The sequence below is a fragment of the Sinocyclocheilus grahami genome, unplaced genomic scaffold (genome assembly GCF_001515645.1).
Source record: "Sinocyclocheilus grahami isolate Dianchi unplaced genomic scaffold, SAMN03320097.WGS_v1.1 scaffold603.1, whole genome shotgun sequence".
Classification (NCBI taxonomy): Eukaryota; Metazoa; Chordata; class Actinopteri; order Cypriniformes; family Cyprinidae; genus Sinocyclocheilus; species Sinocyclocheilus grahami.
This window is the reverse complement of record NW_015505782.1, coordinates 522,308-540,241: the sequence shown is the minus strand read 5'-3', so window position 1 is coordinate 540,241 and position 17,934 is coordinate 522,308. Positions and strand designations below refer to the sequence as shown.

At 37.1% G+C, this 17,934-nt stretch overlaps 1 protein-coding gene across 1 annotated transcript in view; it reads right to left on the bottom strand.

Moving 5' to 3' along the window:
• Nucleotides 1-6,127: 6,127 nt before the first annotated feature.
• Nucleotides 6,128-17,934, bottom strand: part of LOC107557470 (TBC1 domain family member 20-like) — a 34,836-nt gene continuing 23,029 nt past the window's right edge. Inside the window, exon 8 of the mRNA XM_016240895.1 lies at nucleotides 6,128-6,676. Within this exon, the coding sequence (XP_016096381.1) occupies nucleotides 6,424-6,676 (253 nt within the window). The 3' untranslated portion in view covers nucleotides 6,128-6,423. The remainder of the gene's footprint in view (nucleotides 6,677-17,934) is intronic.

Here is a 17,934-nt window from a genome sequence, read left to right as displayed (position 1 = left end):
AAAATCCACCAACATATCTGTTTAGAACTGTTTTGGCTTGTAAATGGTGTTTGATCTGTGCATATTTCTCTCCTGATTCAGACCAGATTACTTTTTTTACTGGAGAAAGCAATACTACTGATAGAGGACTCTCATTTTAGCCAGAAGCTTTTTCAAGTAAAAAAAAAAAATTCATTTAATTGATGGACTGGAGTGGTGCGGATTATTTGTTGTTTTTATCAGCTGTTTGGACTCTCATTCTGACGGCACCCATTCACTGCAGAGCATCCATTGGGGAGCAAGTGATGGGAAAAAAGTTAAAAAAAAGGTTCCAAAAGAAGGTTTTCATTGATGCAATAGAAGAACAATTTTGTTTCATTTAGTGATATGTTCTTAAAAGAACCCTTTTTCAGGGTGAAGAATCATCTAAAGAACCTTTTGTGGAATAGAAAGATTCCATGGATGTTAAAGATTCTGCATGGAACCATCAATGCCAATAAAGAACCTTTATTTTTAAGAGTGTGCCAAATGCAACTATAATAGGTGAGGGCTTGTGGTGTGTGATTGTCCTAACATACAGGTGTTTAGGGTCTATTTATGCATTTTGAAATTCAATAGATTATGTCAAACAACCTGAAAGAAGTACACAGTTTAATTCTGGTTGATCTTTTGCAAAGCTTTTATTTGGGTGCACACTTTTGATGATAAGGAACTAAAACAGTGCGTTTGATTGTAAAATATACACGTAAACCGCAACTAACACATTATATATTGCCATTGAACTGTTCAACAGACCAGCTTTTAAAAAGTTCAAGTCTTTCGTCAGAAGTAGATGTCCACACACAGCAGTCTGTGTTCCAATCAAACAGCACTGCATCCAGGTGCCAACTAGACCTTGTTTAAACTTGGCCGGAGAGCCAAATCACTTTCCTGTCAAGTCTCTTTCTCACAGCAAAAGCTGCTGGATCATCTGCCAACAATGTTCAATGCTCCTCACACATACAGCACTGCACGCCGTTTAGAAATGAAGACAAAAGATCTGCTCCAAATCTAAGAGCTGCCTTGCTGTCAACCATCAAGACTTATTCATTTATTATTAAAAACAATTGTTGTAAATAATTTTTAGTATACATACTCTATCGTTGAAAAGTTTGGAGTCAGTATTCGTAATGAAAAAATTAATACTTTTATTCAGCAAGGATGCATTGATGAAAAGTGACGACGAAGACATTGATAATGTTACAAAAGGATTCTATTTCAAATAAATGCTGTTCCTTTGAACTTTCTGTTCATCAAAGAATCCTGAAAAATAAAATATATCAGTGTTTCCACAAAAATATGAAGCAGCACAACTGTTTTCAACATTGATAATAATAAGTGTTTCTTGAGCAGTGCATCAGCATATTAGAATGATTTCTGAAGATCATGTGACACTGAAGACTGGAGTAATGATGCTGAAAATTCAGCTTTGCATCACAGGAATAAATGATGTTTTAACATATATTCACATAGAAAACAACTATTTGAAATTGCAATAATATTTCACAATTTTAATATTTTAATTGTATTTTTTAGATCAAATAAATGTGAGCACAAGAGAATTCTTTAAAAAACAAAAAATCTTTACAGACCCCAAATTTTTCAATGTTAGTCTAAGTACATATCTATACATTCATAATTGTATGCATTTATACTCATTTTATCCGAATAATTTTCAGTATACCATTTCTAGTCATATCATTTAAACTACATAATCTGTATTTATGATACTTGTGATTGAGTTTTCCACAGCCAGTCGAATAAAGTCAACTTCCTTCTAAACATCTTATTACATTAATTTGTCTAAAAATAACAACACAAACCTGACAAATAGCACTTTGGTTTGAATTAAATTCTGATTAACAAAGCTAATTTTGACTCGGATGCACCTAACTTCCAAAATACAAGAGTTCATGAGTCACTCAGAAATAAAAAAACTCTCCAAGAATATCTGAATCACATTAAAAACACATTAAAGTTGCCGGGATGAAGACTTACTTCACACAAACACATTGTCTTCCTTTTTTGGCAGTGGTGATTTTCGGCTGAGGGCACCGTCTGGTAACAGCCGCTCATCAACACCCAAGGCACAAATAGAGGCAGCCAGCTGTGGAAGCTCTCACATCACTTCCTGCAGTCAGTCGGGCTCTGATCGACTCTCTCCCGCCTGCCTGTGAACGCAAGACTGTGATAGATATGCATTGCTCTTTTTAGAAGACTTCACAGCCTGTGAGGGTATGAGCTGACTTTTTAAGAAAGCACATAGCTGAAGTGTTCAGGAATGAGGACTGAACCTGTGAATATTACATTAATATTAATATTACATTAATGATACGCTTTAGTCACTGATTTTGGTGTGAACCAAACTAGTCTGTTTTCTGAAGTTAATGGACTGTACTGTAAAATGTACAAAAAAATTGGTAAAATCATTGTTGATTGTAGTTTTTTTGTTTTGTTTTTACTAGTAGGTCTTTTTTTCCAGGAAAAATGTACTAGATATTGCGTTCTGATTAACTGGGGAAGCATAGTTAAGTTAAAATTAAAAGTACTAAAATGACTAAAACTAAAATATAAAATTAGGGTAAACATCAGTATAATCAAACACAGCTGGACTCAAATGAAGGTGTAGAACCATCTCAAGGATGATCAGAAGAAATGGACAGCACCTGAGTTAAATATATGAGTGTCACAGCAAAGGGTCTGAATACTTAGGACACATGTGATATTTCAGTTTTTCTTTTTTAATAAATCTGCAAAAATGTCAACAATTCTGTGTTTTTCTGTCAATATGGGGTGCTGTGTGTACATTAATGAGGAAAAAAATTTACTTAAATGATTTTAGCATATGGCTGCAATATAACAGAGCTTATAAATAAAATAAAATGCTTATAATCAGATTACAGTTACTTTTTATGGACTCATCTAATTATTCAAACAACGACAGTAAATTGATGTGTAAATTATTAGTGTACCGGTGATGTAATCTAAAAAGTAGTCAAATTATATTACATAAAATGTGTAACCTTGATCACATTTCTACAATTTTCATCATGTAATCTGTAATCAGTAACAGATTACTATTGGTAAGCAATCCACCACAATTCAGTAGTCAACTCAACATTTGAAGTGGATCAAAAAGTTCAAAGTTGTCCTAAGACAAGAACGGGCATCGTTTTGGTTTTAGGACAACTTTGATTAAACATTTTGATCCACTTCAAATGTTGACTACTGTATATGTATATATATATATATATATTAGGGCTTGCATAGACTAGTCGAGTGATCGACTACTTCAACCAGGCGCGCAGATGGCACTAGGGACGGGGGGGACATGACCCCCCCAGATTCATAGTGACCCGATCCGTCCCCGGCGACATCGGTAACCAGAGGATTAATCAGGGTTTCCGCTATGTACATTAGCCTAAGTAGTGGCGGCCCTGCCCGCCGTTCCATAAATGTGCACTAAGCGATTTTTGAAAAACACTTTTGACCGCAGTGTCTGACCGAGTCCCAAAACACACTTGTAGCCAATCAGCAGTAAAGGGGCATGTCTTGTACTGATAGAGAGAAGAGAGCGCTCAATTTGAGTGCACAGGACGGATATTAGCAGATCGACTATAGATAGAGAGAGATGGCAGATAAAAAAAAAAGAGGAAACTATCAGAGAAACAAAACATTAAAAAGAAGAGTTACGATCAGGCAAGAGGTAGGACCCGCGTAAATATCGGAGCAGCTTTCCAGCAGTGGAAAGAAACTCAAGGAGCGGGAAGGGCTCGAATCGGACGCCAATGTTGTGCCATTTCTTTTTGATCGGTGAGTAACGTTGACGTTGCTTTGTTTCACACAACTTATCCGTGTTGGCTTTTGTTTGAATGTGCTTGTGTGTCATCTTCACTTGTTTCCGTGATCGTCGTTGCCATGGTTGCGTACATACGTGTGGGGCGGAGATTTCAAAATAGGGGCGAGGTCCTGTTGGGGTATGGGCGTGTTTGTTTTGGTGCTTTCAAATATCAACATTGTTTGGCAAAAATCGCTTAGTGCACCTTTAATTATTGCCGCCACTGCTTCAGGATTGGGTCGGGGCTGACACACAATAATAATCTACCAGTCACCATTACTTTGTACCCACGTTCTCACTACGCTGTTCTGTTGTCAATAAACACATGACGATGGTGTTGCCACCGACGTTTACGTTCTCTGCGTGTATGTGCTACGACTCCTGACCCCGGGGTCCTGTGAGGAGCTGGTAGCTGCCTCAATTGTGCCTGTAGCGGTAACCATAGTGATCGTATACTATAGCCTATGACAGAGCTGGTGATTTTTCTGAACTGAAAAAATTGGACTGCTGAGTGCTGACAGCTTGGTCCCCCCCAGTTAAAAAATCCCATCTGCGCCCCTGACTTCAACCACTAGTCGGTGCTGTCGGAAACAATCGACTACTCGAGCATGCATTAACCATAATGCATGCAACAGAGTTTGCAAGTACGACGTGAATTTTAGGATTACAATATTGCGTGTAGCTGTTACTTTCTATGACTTTATCTATGTTGCATGTAAAATTTAAATATGTAATGTAATAATTAGGGGTGTGCCCGAAGCCGAATACCTTATTCGGAATGGCACGGATAATGGCTTCAAAAACGAATAACGGACAAGGAATAATTCTGCCTGAATATTCGGCTGAGGCTGGCACAGTCTGGTGTTTGGTAGATAACAGTTGAGCCAGGGGATCAGCGCAATATGATACACAGACCTCTAAAGTCACGCAATAGAGTGTGAAGTGAATGAATGTAAACTTTATGAATGAAAAGAGCGCAAATCAAACACCGCATTGCTGTTGCCTCTCCGTGCATCTCTCAGAAATCAGAGCTTGGCAAGAGTAATATCACCTATAATAATACATCATACACATTCTATTATTTGTATATATTTAAAAGGCAATTATTTAAACCTTAAGCTACGATGTGATACGAATCAATGGAATAAGCACAGCGTGCTCACCAATCAAACAGCCACGTTGCTGTCTCTGCGCGTCTCAGTCACTCAAAAACCAAACCAGCTCTCTCTCAAGAGTAGGCTAATAATCAACTTAGATACAGGTACATTTTCTACTAGGCCTACATGTTTGCATCTTTATCTTTTGCTGGTTTGCGTGGCACACGCGCATTTGTTTAGTGAAGTTCAAAAAAAGACTAGCTTAAAGAGTTCTGCGTAATGAAAATGTGCGCATTGAATTCAGTCGTGTTCAAATGATCACTAAACGTTTGTCATGACATCTCTCTGCTTGCATGATAAATATATTTTTAGAAATTAATAATTATTTTAATTTAACACGGCATACCTGTTCAGTGATAACTATGAAATAAAAGATAGTCATAACGGTCTTATCAAGTAACTGTACGACGTTCCACCTGGTTTTATCCGAATACAGATCCGAATAATTTTGTGATTGTTACAGATACAAATACTGGCTGTTACATGAAAATTAAAATATGTAACGTCATAATTATAAAGTTTTGACAATTTACATATGTAATTGTTGCATTAGGCTATGAATTAATAAGCGTTATTGATAAGAACTATTTCATGTCTTTTTATGAAATATTATTTCATATATATATATATATATATATATATAAACTGTCCTAAATGATTCACTTAAGAGGGTACTACTGTAAATTAAACATGTATTGTAAATAAACAAAAGATTATTAGTATGTTTTATAAGAAAATACTTTTTCAGTTTTTCTGCTTCAAAATAATTTATGTTTAATGATACTTGGTGCTTCTTTGTAATTATTTGTGAAATTTACTAGCAGTTTCTCAGTGAAAATAGTTTCAAAGTAAATTCTTACACCATTTTTTACCAAGTGTAGTGAGTGGAATGAGAAAGGCATTGACTGTATAATCTGTGCACAGAGGACACTGGTTCATTTCTGAAGGACCTGAAAGTGAGCCGTGGATCCTGAAAGCGTGTGTGTAGGTTGATCTGGCTCCAGAATAAACTGTGTTGCTGTAAAGTGCTGCGTTCACCAGCGAGTCTCTGTGGTCTTTCAGCCTTCACCCGTTTTCTCCGCTTAATGAGCTTCACTCACTACTGACGGCATTCAGCAGAAAAAAACCCTTTTAATAATTTGTGCTGTTGAGAACGGCCTAGCAGAGCACTTTCTCTGACATTCTGCTGATGGAACGACATCCAGAAATGCTTATGATTACAAAAACCTTGTTTGACTCCTCCCACTTCGCCAATATTAGCACGGCTAAAATCTATAAATAAGAAAAAAAGCATGGTTCGGAAATAAATAAGCAGCAGCTTCATTCTCTCCAGGTGTTTTGCATCACTTAACACACACATTTGCAATTGCAATACACCCTGTTTGGCACACGGGAATGAGGCGTTTGGTGTCAGAAGAGCTGCGAGAGAAACTCAGGTGCCCAGTCCATGGCGGTTTGGGCCACAGCCAGCGCCGCCGCTCCTAACGTGGCCGACAGACCCCACACTGCCATTTTGATGAGTTGGTTAGTGCTTGCTGGCTGGGTGCTCATGGGAAGGGCTAGCTGGTTTTCATGCCGATTTTCAAGTTGTTGACGAAGGACGGAGTCGGGCCGCTGCCTCAGCGTGGACGTCTGGAAGTCTGTGAAGGTGCTGATGGCGATTCTGAGAAGAGAAACGGAGAAACAGAAAGCAGTTACTTTAGTATCACTACTATTTTATCTTAATCATTTTCCATTTTGGTTTTCGTTAAAGTTAAGACTTTTGTTTTTGTTTGTTTATTTCAGGTGTATTTAGGTGTAAATTAGTTAGTAATTTAGTGGTATTTTAGTCTTTTTTTTATATGTCTATTAGGTCTTTTATTTATTTTATTTGAATTTAAATCATTTTAATACTTTAAACAGAAATTTTACAATTTGTTTGAAAGTTTTAGTAATTTTGTGGAGTTTGTCGTCTAAAATATCTTTTTTTATTTCAGTTCCAATTTTATTCCTTTTAGTACTTCAACTTGAATACCTGAGAAATTTGAAAGTTTTAGTAGATTTGTTGTTTTAGACATTTTAAACAAGTTTGAGTTTTTTTACATATATAATTATAATAAATATTTTTTATAATATTTTTAAATTCAGTTCATCATTTTAGTGCTAAACTAAACGAAAATGAGAAAGTTTAAGGACATTTTTAATCAAAGTCTTAGTCAATTTGAATTAGTCATTTTTATTAGTTTTTAAATGTCTATTTAATTTTTATTTCAGTTTTAGTTTTATTCATTTCAGTACTCACACTAAACGAAATTGTGAAATTTGCCTCCACAACAAAACGAAATAAAATGTAAGTTTTTTTTTTTTATTCCATTTATTTCTGCTACTTTTTTAACTTAAAGGAGACATATTATGCCCCTTTTTACAATTTGTAATGTAAGTCTCTGGTGTCCCCAGAATGTGTCTGTGAAGTTTCAGCTCAAAATACTCCACAGATCATTTATTATATCATTTTGAAAATGCCTATTTTGAGTGGAAGCAGAAACACGCTGTTATATCGGGCCTGTCTCTTTAAATGCAAATTAGCTGCTGCTCCCCGCCCCCTTTTCCAGAATAGAGCTGCGCCATTACAGCTCGGACCTGCTAAAAACATCTGTTTTCGTTCTGATTATCATGTTTATCCGCTGAAATCATGCGTTTTAAACCATATGAGTTTAAACTTCTGATACACGGTTTTGGTGACTCTTGTAAGAGGAGAAGCAGCTTTCACACAGGAGTCCGCTACTGGTCCGTGGTTGTTTACCACAAACACAACATTTATCCATTATTTTGATTTCAAATCCAAACATGGTCACTGAAAATGCTTTTTCAGCATTGCAATTATTTTCTTTTACACAGTACCATAATACAATATTTCACAGACATGTTTAAACACAATAAATATAAGCAACACATTATTCAATGCTTTTTACTTTTGCATTTACTTTAATTTATATATTAAGTTGCTCAAGCAAGTGGCAAAACATTTAAACTACTTTTCTTACGTTATCACAAACTTACCATTGACAGAAATAGTCAGCTCTACTGCCTTTCCTTTTGCATTTAAATCTTTATTACAAGCAATCCTGCGGTTCATAAAGAAATTTGTTTTCCTACCTCCACGAGTGCCATCTATTATTGCCTTGTTTATCTAAAAGTGCTCTTTCCCTTTAAACCTAGCCAAAAAGCCATATGTGTTGCCTGTGAAAAACAGTAGACTTTAATAATATGCATTTATGGTGTAAATCTTAAATTTTCATGTCAATCCATGTTCATATTTACTGCAAACAATGCGCTGTTACTTTAATTCTTCGCTTGCAGCGCAGCAATAGACTCTGTGGCAAAATGATCTCTGCACTGCTGCAGATGCACCGCTCCTGGAATGCACTGCCGGGTGCCGTGTGAATGCTTTAATTCGTTAACATGAGCGCGGAAAAAATACGCACCACGTATGCACTGCAAACGGAGTAATGTGAACCTGGCATTGTGTGTGTGCGCTGTGAGTGTGCATGAGCATACGGTCTCCAGCAGAGCGTGCGAGCGCTGCATGGTTAAACTGGCAAGAATTTAAAAGTAATGCAATTTATAAACTTTAGTGGCAATGTGACTGCCTCAATTGTGCAAGTGACAATTCCTGTGTCAACTGTGCAGGTCGCTTATAGACAGACGCAATGTGTGGTGATTTGAAGCCATTTGCGTATTTTGAGAGAGAAAGAGAGAGAGCTCACGTGCGGTGATTCACTCACGTTGTTTGTGAAATTATGTCTCACACAAGGTTTTCAAATTACTTTATAAGTTATTTAATGAAGAAATCCTCACCTTCAGCATTATAATTATTTTACCCGCGCCGGACAGAGACTGAGACGGTGCCGCTGCATGTCATGCCAAACCTCTCACGGCAGCATCATCAGCTTGAGATCGGCCTTTTTAGAGACTGCCGATCAATCATCCCAATGTGATTATCGGTAGATAGTGATCGGTAGCCAATCAATCGGAGCACCCCTAATTTTCATGATATGTCACCTTTAAGTTAAAATACATCTTTAGTATTTTTAGTTTTAGTTCACAGTTACATTGGTTTAAAGTCAATCTACAGCAATACTGCAAACACAACAAATAGGGCCGCACGATATTGGAAAAAACTCACATTGCGATTTTTTTTTTTTTTTTCTGCAATATATATTGCGATGTGAAAAAAAAATCAGATGACTTCAATAGCTCTATTTGGAAAAAAAATTATCGGTGATTTTGTAGGCGAGTAAATTAAACTATAAATTAAATCTAATAAATCTGTGTTAAAGCTACAAAAGTGATTTTCTTTGTGTTTTGTTGTTTAATTAATGTTCATGACAGAGAAAGCAACAGGAACATTAAACTGCTGTGAACCAATATACTGTTACACATCAATTTTCTTTCTCAATTGTTTACCTTCACCTTAGCCATAAGCAACTGTGTTTACAAGGATACTGGCAGAGCACAGTATTTCAGGCACAAATAGTGAACAGAAATCAGTGTTCAAGTGCATCTGCTTGGCTCCCACCGTGTCTACTAACACGGTGCAACAAAATACTATGAACCCATTTTAATCAGTGATGCTGTGGGACTGACTACACTGGATGCGGCGCGACACAGCAAATCCCCGACAGTTAACTGATGCCTCGTTTATGACGTGCTGACACAAAGTTCAAATGATATGCAACGGTCGCTTTGTCGCGTCCGGTGTAGACAGACTTTGGGGCGTTCACATGTCGCGGGTGGAAAACGCAGCCGCACCACTTTCTCCTTCTTTCCAAAGCGCTCAGGAGCTTGTGCTTTTGTGGAGTCTGCCATTGCTAAGCGACCATGACCCGCGCTCTCTGCAACGATGCAGAAGTTTCAACAAAGGATAAATGGATTTCCAGCACTGAAAATCGCCTGCTGTAACTCTGCTACTAAATGTATTTAGAAATGGTATCTCTGTACAGCTGTCACGTCCGGTGTAGACACCGTGTCTGTGTGTGCGCAAAGAAAACAATCAGTATAAATATAACGATCAGTAGCCTATACTAAACATCGTTTTTTCTGCAATATATATTGCGATGTGAAAAAAAAATCAGATGACTTCAATAGCTCTATTTGGAAAAAAAATTATCGGTGATTTTGTAGGCGAGTAAATTAAACTATAAATTAAATCTAATAAATCTGTGTTAAAGCTACAAAAGTGATTTTCTTTGTGTTTTGTTGTTTAATTAATGTTCATGACAGAGAAAGCAACAGGAACATTAAACTGCTGTGAACCAATATACTGTTACACATCAATTTTCTTTCTCAATTGTTTACCTTCACCTTAGCCATAAGCAACTGTGTTTACAAGGATACTGGCAGAGCACAGTATTTCAGGCACAAATAGTGAACAGAAATCAGTGTTCAAGTGCATCTGCTTGGCTCCCACCGTGTCTACTAACACGGTGCAACAAAATACTATGAACCCATTTTAATCAGTGATGCTGTGGGACTGACTACACTGGATGCGGCGCGACACAGCAAATCCCCGACAGTTAACTGATGCCTCGTTTATGACGTGCTGACACAAAGTTCAAATGATATGCAACGGTCGCTTTGTCGCGTCCGGTGTAGACAGACTTTGGGGCGTTCACATGTCGCGGGTGGAAAACGCAGCCGCACCACTTTCTCCTTCTTTCCAAAGCGCTCAGGAGCTTGTGCTTTTGTGGAGTCTGCCATTGCTAAGCGACCATGACCCGCGCTCTCTGCAACGATGCAGAAGTTTCAACAAAGGATAAATGGATTTCCAGCACTGAAAATCGCCTGCTGTAACTCTGCTACTAAATGTATTTAGAAATGGTATCTCTGTACAGCTGTCACGTCCGGTGTAGACACCGTGTCTGTGTGTGCGCAAAGAAAACAATCAGTATAAATATAACGATCAGTAGCCTATACTAAACATCGCACATCCTGTGATGTGACTATCGCGGATGCACACATCGCGATATCGATGCAGAAACAATATATCTTGCAGCCCTAACAACAAATGAAACAAATTATAAATGCTGATTAAGCCTTTATGTTTTTGTCAAGAACTATGCCTGGTGTTTACGGGCCATATCTCTACAGTATCTAAATCATGTGCAAGTTAAGGGTAAAGCAACTTTAGTTTTTACTGAAAGAGAAATGAAGACACAAAATCACATCCAATTGAAACAGATCTGATTTTCAAAATCAAGATGAAGGCTTTCGCAAAGTGAAAAGAAAACAAACATTTTTATTTTCCTTCAAAATAACGTGCATCAAAAAATCACGCACAATAAAAGAGATTTCAGAAACCGAAACCAAGCGGCCAACAAAAAGATCAGGTTTGAATGCCCGGTTAGTGAACAACACAAGAAAAGACTAACTGGGTGAGGCATAGAACAAAAGAAACATCAAAAAGCAGAAAGAAGGAATTGGAGCGGTCTCATGGCCTCTAGTCTCAATCAGACACACGGAAAGAGCCTCATTTCCAGAGTTTTCCCAAGTCCTGTGGAGACCATGCTGAGGGCTACACGACTTTCTCTCCACAGTTTAAAGGAAAAACATCATTAAAAAATCATAAAATATTCAATTCCATTTCATTACGGTCTCTATGGAAGAATAGTAAACATGGAATGCAAATGCCTTTCACTCAAGATGATAAAACTGCCAGAAATACATTCAACATTTAATGAAAAAGTGGCTCTCGTACAAGAAATACTATGGGCAGGCGCTAACGGGCTCAACGACTTTAAGTCTTCATTGGTTTGTGTGCTTTTTTTTTGTTGCTCTCCTGCCTCTGATTCTAGGCTTTCCCCAGTTTTCATTAGTATCTACAGCTAATGCGCCACTGCTGAAAATAGCTGACAGGTAACAGCAGAGCAATTAACTTTTAAACTTTCCCTTTACCAGCAGAAGCCCGGGAGAGCCAGCGGTTTGCGCTGACGAAACCCCAGCCTAATGCAGCGACACCGACCCAGCAGAGCTCTGTCACTCAGAGCCAGCCTGAACCTCTTATGAAAGAGTGCTTTTCCATTCAGCGACAGTTCGCTGAAAAACCACATCGGTCAGATTACTATAAACACAAAAGAACTGCACCATACTCCAGCTCTTCTAAAGTCAAATATTAGCTTTGTGCAAAGTGCAAAGCACGGTTATTATTGTTACTAAAACCATTTAAAAAACTGTTTTATTACTTGAATTAAAATGAACAATAACCGAAATAAAATATTACAAATTTAACATTTTATTTTATCTAGTTGCCAGTGGAACATTTCAAATTTTTGTTTAAAGTTGAAGTACTAAAATAACTAAAAATAAACTATTATATATACACTTAATAAAAACTATTTATAAAAAGAACTAATACAAATGAAGAAAAAAAAATACTAAAAGGTAAAAATTTAAATAAACAGAAAATATATATATATTTTTAAATGTAACTCAAAATATTAACAATATTTTATATTCTAACATTCTAATATAATAGAATGTCAATGATATTAAAATAACACTGGTGCAAAGATGTCTGGTGTAAAGTGATATTTACTAAAGTCATATTTGTAATAATGGTGCCTAGTTTTATTGCACCAAGTTATTTTATTTCAACTACTTGCCAATGCAATATTGATATAAACACTAAAATAATAATAAATAAAAATTACTAAAACTTTAAAATTTAAATGAAAACAGAAAATATAAAAATAAAATAAAATTGAAAATATTAACAAAAACTAACAATATTAAACACTGGTGCAAAGACGTAAAATGAGCACCATGTAAAATGAAATTATATTTGCAAAAATTGTGCCTAGTTTCATTGCACCAGGTTATTTTATTTTAATATTTGTTATTTTACTTGTAGACAAAACACAACAAAATAACTACAACTTTAAAATTAGAATCATAACAAAATGAACAAAAGTAACGATTCAAAATATTAACAAAAACTATAACAGTATATCAGTGATGTAATAACACTGCTGGAAAGACCAAAAGAGACCAAAAATATTCACAATATTTACTGTAATCTTATTTGCAAAAATGGTATCTTTTTGCACTGCACCAGGTTTTGACGGCAATGGTGCCAAAAACAATTGATTCTTGTGAACATGTGGAATGGAGAACAACTTTGTTTGATTAAACGTTATCTATGACTTGCGTATGTTGCTTTTTTGGTGTTTTTGTCCTTTTTGTAGCTCGTCAGATATGAAACTATGACCTGTTGTTGTATGGCAAGAACCAGGTGAAGATTTTTCAAAGATTCAGGTACAAAGTATAGACAGGTTTCAAAGGACGCGAGGATGAGTAAATACTTTTCATTTTTTGGGTGAACTGTCCCTTTAACTCCCTACGTGATGGGCTCTGTGGGGAATCTCTCTTCCCGCATCTTCAGAGATGAATTTTAGTCTTTGGTTTCCTCTGACTGCTTTCTTCAAGGTGGCACATGTCTGACGGTCTTTGATCGCTTTTTCTCCCTCCCTCTTGTCTCTAAAAGAGTTTCTAATTTTACCGTTTCCTCTCTCAGAAGCAGCAGATTGTGTGACCTCTGTCACATCATTCTTCTGTTTTTTCCCTCGCTCTCTTCCTCTTGCTCAATCTGTTCTTGCTGTGGTGAGGAAGATACAGCAGATGATGGATGTGTTTACACTGGAAGAACATTTCCACGGCTGCACTCAGTCAAACCATCACAACTCTACAGTCTTCACGGAAATCCTACCCTCAACTTCCTCCTCTTTGAAGTTCTCGTTCACTAATCACATGCACACATGTATTAGTGAGTAAAGCCTGTGTGCAAATGCTTACATGTTTCAAATGATTTGCACATACATATTTTTCAATTAGGATCAAATTTAGAACCAACCCAAACCACATATTCGCTAATTAAAATTTACGCAATATTTGGTTCAAAAAATGTAAAAATTTGGGGTCAGTGGGGTTTTTAATTATTAGTTTTGTTCCGCAAAGATGCAGAAAATTTATCAAAAGTGAGAGTAAAGACATTTGTAATGTGACAAAACACTCTATTTCACATAAAAGCTGTTCTTTTGAACATTCTATTCATCAAAGAATCCTGAAAAATGAAATGCATCACAGTTTCCACAAAAATATTCAGCAGCACAACTGTTTTCAACATTGATAATAATCAGAAATGTTTCTTGAGCAGCAAATCAGTATATTAGAATGATTTCTGAAGATCATGTGACACTGAAGACTGGAGTAACGATGCTGAAAATTCAACTTTTGAAATCACAGGAATAAATTACATTTGAATATATATTTGAATAGAAAACAATTATTTTAAATGGTAATAATATTTCATTTTCTGTATTTTTAATCAAATATATCCAACCTTGGTGAGCAGAAGAGACTCTTAAAAAATTATTTTACCAACCCCAAACCTTTGAACAGCAACAATTTTTTATTGGAAATAATAAAATTATGGCCTCTGCAGATGTCTGAACTGAGCACTGAATATCCACTGACCCTAAAATTGCCCCTGCTCTCCTGCAGGTGTAAACCTGATCACCATTAGAGCCTTGGGAGCCCGTTATTGGCTTTTAGAGCATATACTTAAATCCCTCTCTCACTGTCATAACGTTATGGGTTAACACAGTTCAGTGGGATGCTCTAATTCAATGCGTCCTTCCATCTAACACACATGATGGCCCTATTATTAGACACTTGCTGCTGAGATGGTATGCCCAATTACCCATGAGTCTGCACTCGGCTTGTGTGAAAGAGTGTGTGTGTGTGTGTCCTGCAGGCCTTTGTGAATCAGCTCTGATGTCCTGATGACCCGTAAGTGCTAGCTCTTTGTCATGTCAACAGGAGCTGCTCGTTCAAGTGTGCTGTGATGCACCAAAGGCCTTTGCTTACTGGACACACATAGAAATTACAAGTGGAGGTTAAAGGGTTAAATGTTCCTATATGCCCTATAGGTCCACTTTGGTTCACCAAAATGTTAAAAGGAATCCAAGTCTATAATGATGCTTTGAAGTCAAGTCAAAAAGATAGTATTTAGGAGCTGAATGCACATAACGCCACCCCAAAAGTGGCGTTTGGGGGAAGTCGTGGCCTAATGGTTAGAGAGTCGGACTCATAACCCAAAGGTTGTGGGTTCGAGTCTCGTACCGGCAGGGATTGTAGGTGGGGGGAGTGAATGTACAGGGCTCTCTCCCACCTTCAATACCACGACTGAGGTGCCCTTGAGCAAGGCACTGAACCCCCAACTGCTCCCCGGGCGCCACAGCATAAATGGCTGCCCACTGCTCCGGGTGTGTGTTCACGGTTTGTGTGTGTTCACTGCTGTGTGTGTGCACTTTGGATGGGTAAATGCAGAGCACTAATTCCGAGTATGGGTCACCATACTTGGCCACATGTCACGTCACGTCACGTCAAAGTCTGAATTTCGAGTTCTTTAAAGCAATACTTCACTAAAAATTTTAATTCGCTGAAAATACTCACCCTCAGGCCATGCAAGATGTAGATGAGTTTGTTTCTTCATCAGATTTGTAGAAATGTAGCATTACATCACTTGCTCACCAGTGGATCATCTGCAGTGAATGGGTGCCGTCAGAATGAGAGCCCAAACAGCTGATAAAAACATCACAATAATAAATTGTAAGAAACAAATCCATCATTAAGATGTTTTTACTTCAAAACGCAAACATGCAGCTTTTGGCTTCAAAAGACATTAATTGATGGATTACTTGTGGATTATTGTGATGTTTTTATCAGCTGTTTGGACTCTTATTCTGATGGCACCCATTCACTGCAGAGGATCCATTGCTGAGCAAGTGATGTAATGTCAATTTTTTATAATAAAGAAACAAACTCATTCACATCTTATAAGGTCTGAGGGCGAGTGCATTTCAGCAAATTTTCATTTTTGGGTGAACTATTCCTTTAAGCCCTGCGTTTGTTTACCCATTCATTTTATGATCCTAGGATGATTCGGCCAGTTCAGTGATTCTTTCTTTATCAAAAGAGCTCATTGTAGTCTGGGAATTGGTAAACATTACTTTGGTTCTTAGCAGAAACCGCTCACTGCAGAGGATCCATTGCTGAGCAAGTGATGTAATGTCAATTTTTTATAATAAAGAAACAAACTCATTCACATCTTATATGGTCTGAGGGCGAGTGCATTTCAGCAAATTTTAATTTTTGGGTGAACTATTCCTTTAAGCCCTGCGTTTGTTTACCCATTCATTTTACGATCCTAGGATGATTCGGCCAGTTCAGTGATTCTTTCTTTATCAAAAGAGCTCATTGTAGTCAGGGAATTGGTAAACATTACTTTGGTTCTTAGCAGAAACCGCAAAAAAAAAAAAACTTGTTTAGGCAATGCATCAAACAAAGATCGCACCTTTAATGTAAATCTAATGCAGCATTTCTCAAACCCATCACTGCATATTTTAGATCTCCCTTATTTAACATACCTGATTCTACTGATTAGCTCATTAGCTCATCAAGAGCATCCGTGACCTGAATTAGGTGTCAAATAATCCAAAACATGCAGTCTTGTGGGGTTCTGCAGGAAAAGGATTGAGAAATACTGAACAAAAAGCTATACCTGTAGCCATGGCCTAGTGGTAATTCGGGAAGCTCAGATTATTTCAGTCTATCTTTCCCCTTGCCCTCTCTCTAGTTCTATAAATAAAAAAAATAGGAAAAAGCCCCAAAAAATCTTATGCAATAAAGCATGCAACATACTGACTGATTCGCCTCAGCCTTTCCAAGGTATTTACCCATTCATTTTACGATCCTAGGATGATTCGGCCAGTTCAGTGATTCTTTCTTTATCAAAAGAGCTCATTGTAGTCAGGGAATTGGTAAACATTACTTTGGTTCTTAGCAGAAACCGCAAAAAAAAAAAAACTTGTTTAGGCAATGCATCAAACAAAGATCGCACCTTTAATGTAAATCTAATGCAGCATTTCTCAAACCCATCACTGCATATTTTAGATCTCCCTTATTTAACATACCTGATTCTACTGATTAGCTCATTAGCTCATCAAGAGCATCCGTGACCTGAATTAGGTGTCAAATAATCCAAAACATGCAGTCTTGTGGGGTTCTGCAGGAAAAAGATTGAGAAATACTGAACAAAAAGCTATACCTGTAGCCATGGCCTAGTGGTAATTCGGGAAGCTCAGATTATTTCAGTCTATCTTTCCCCTTGCCCTCTCTCTAGTTCTATAAATAAAAAAATAGGAAAAAGCCCCAAAAAATCTTATGCAATAAAGCATGCCACATACTGACTGATTCGCCTCAGCCTTTCCAAGGTATGAAAACGATTTATAAACGTGCTTGAGGGTTCAGACCAGCTCTAGGTAGATGTAATGTGGGTGTCATGTTCCTGAAATCTTTCTGTTTAGTTTGGCAGATCTTCCACACCCTGTGGTACTTTATCTGAATATGGGTAGCTGATGCATAACATGGCACCTACCCAGATTAACTTTTTTAAATTAAGAAAGATTTGAACACAAATGCGAGTTTGTATATGAATATGGAAAACTACCTCAGTCCTGAAAGTATTTAGCCCTCGGTTAACATTATCGAATAGCCTGTGTGGCATATGTATGGGGGTAGAATTGTTGCTTTATTCCAAATAAATAGATTATGATCCACAAATAAATGTAAAGAGATTAACAAAAATTGAACATATTGACAAATAAATATAATGAGATCCACAAGTAAATCTTAGCATTTCACAAACATGAAATAAATTCACAAATAAATAAAATGCAATTTGCAAATAAAAAACATATTCACAAATATCTTTTTAAGTCACAAACACAACTTTGCCTGGCATTCATTTGTGAATCACTCGCTGTGCATTTGTGGATTTTGAAACATTTCTAGCGTCGAGACACACACCAATCCACAAATACG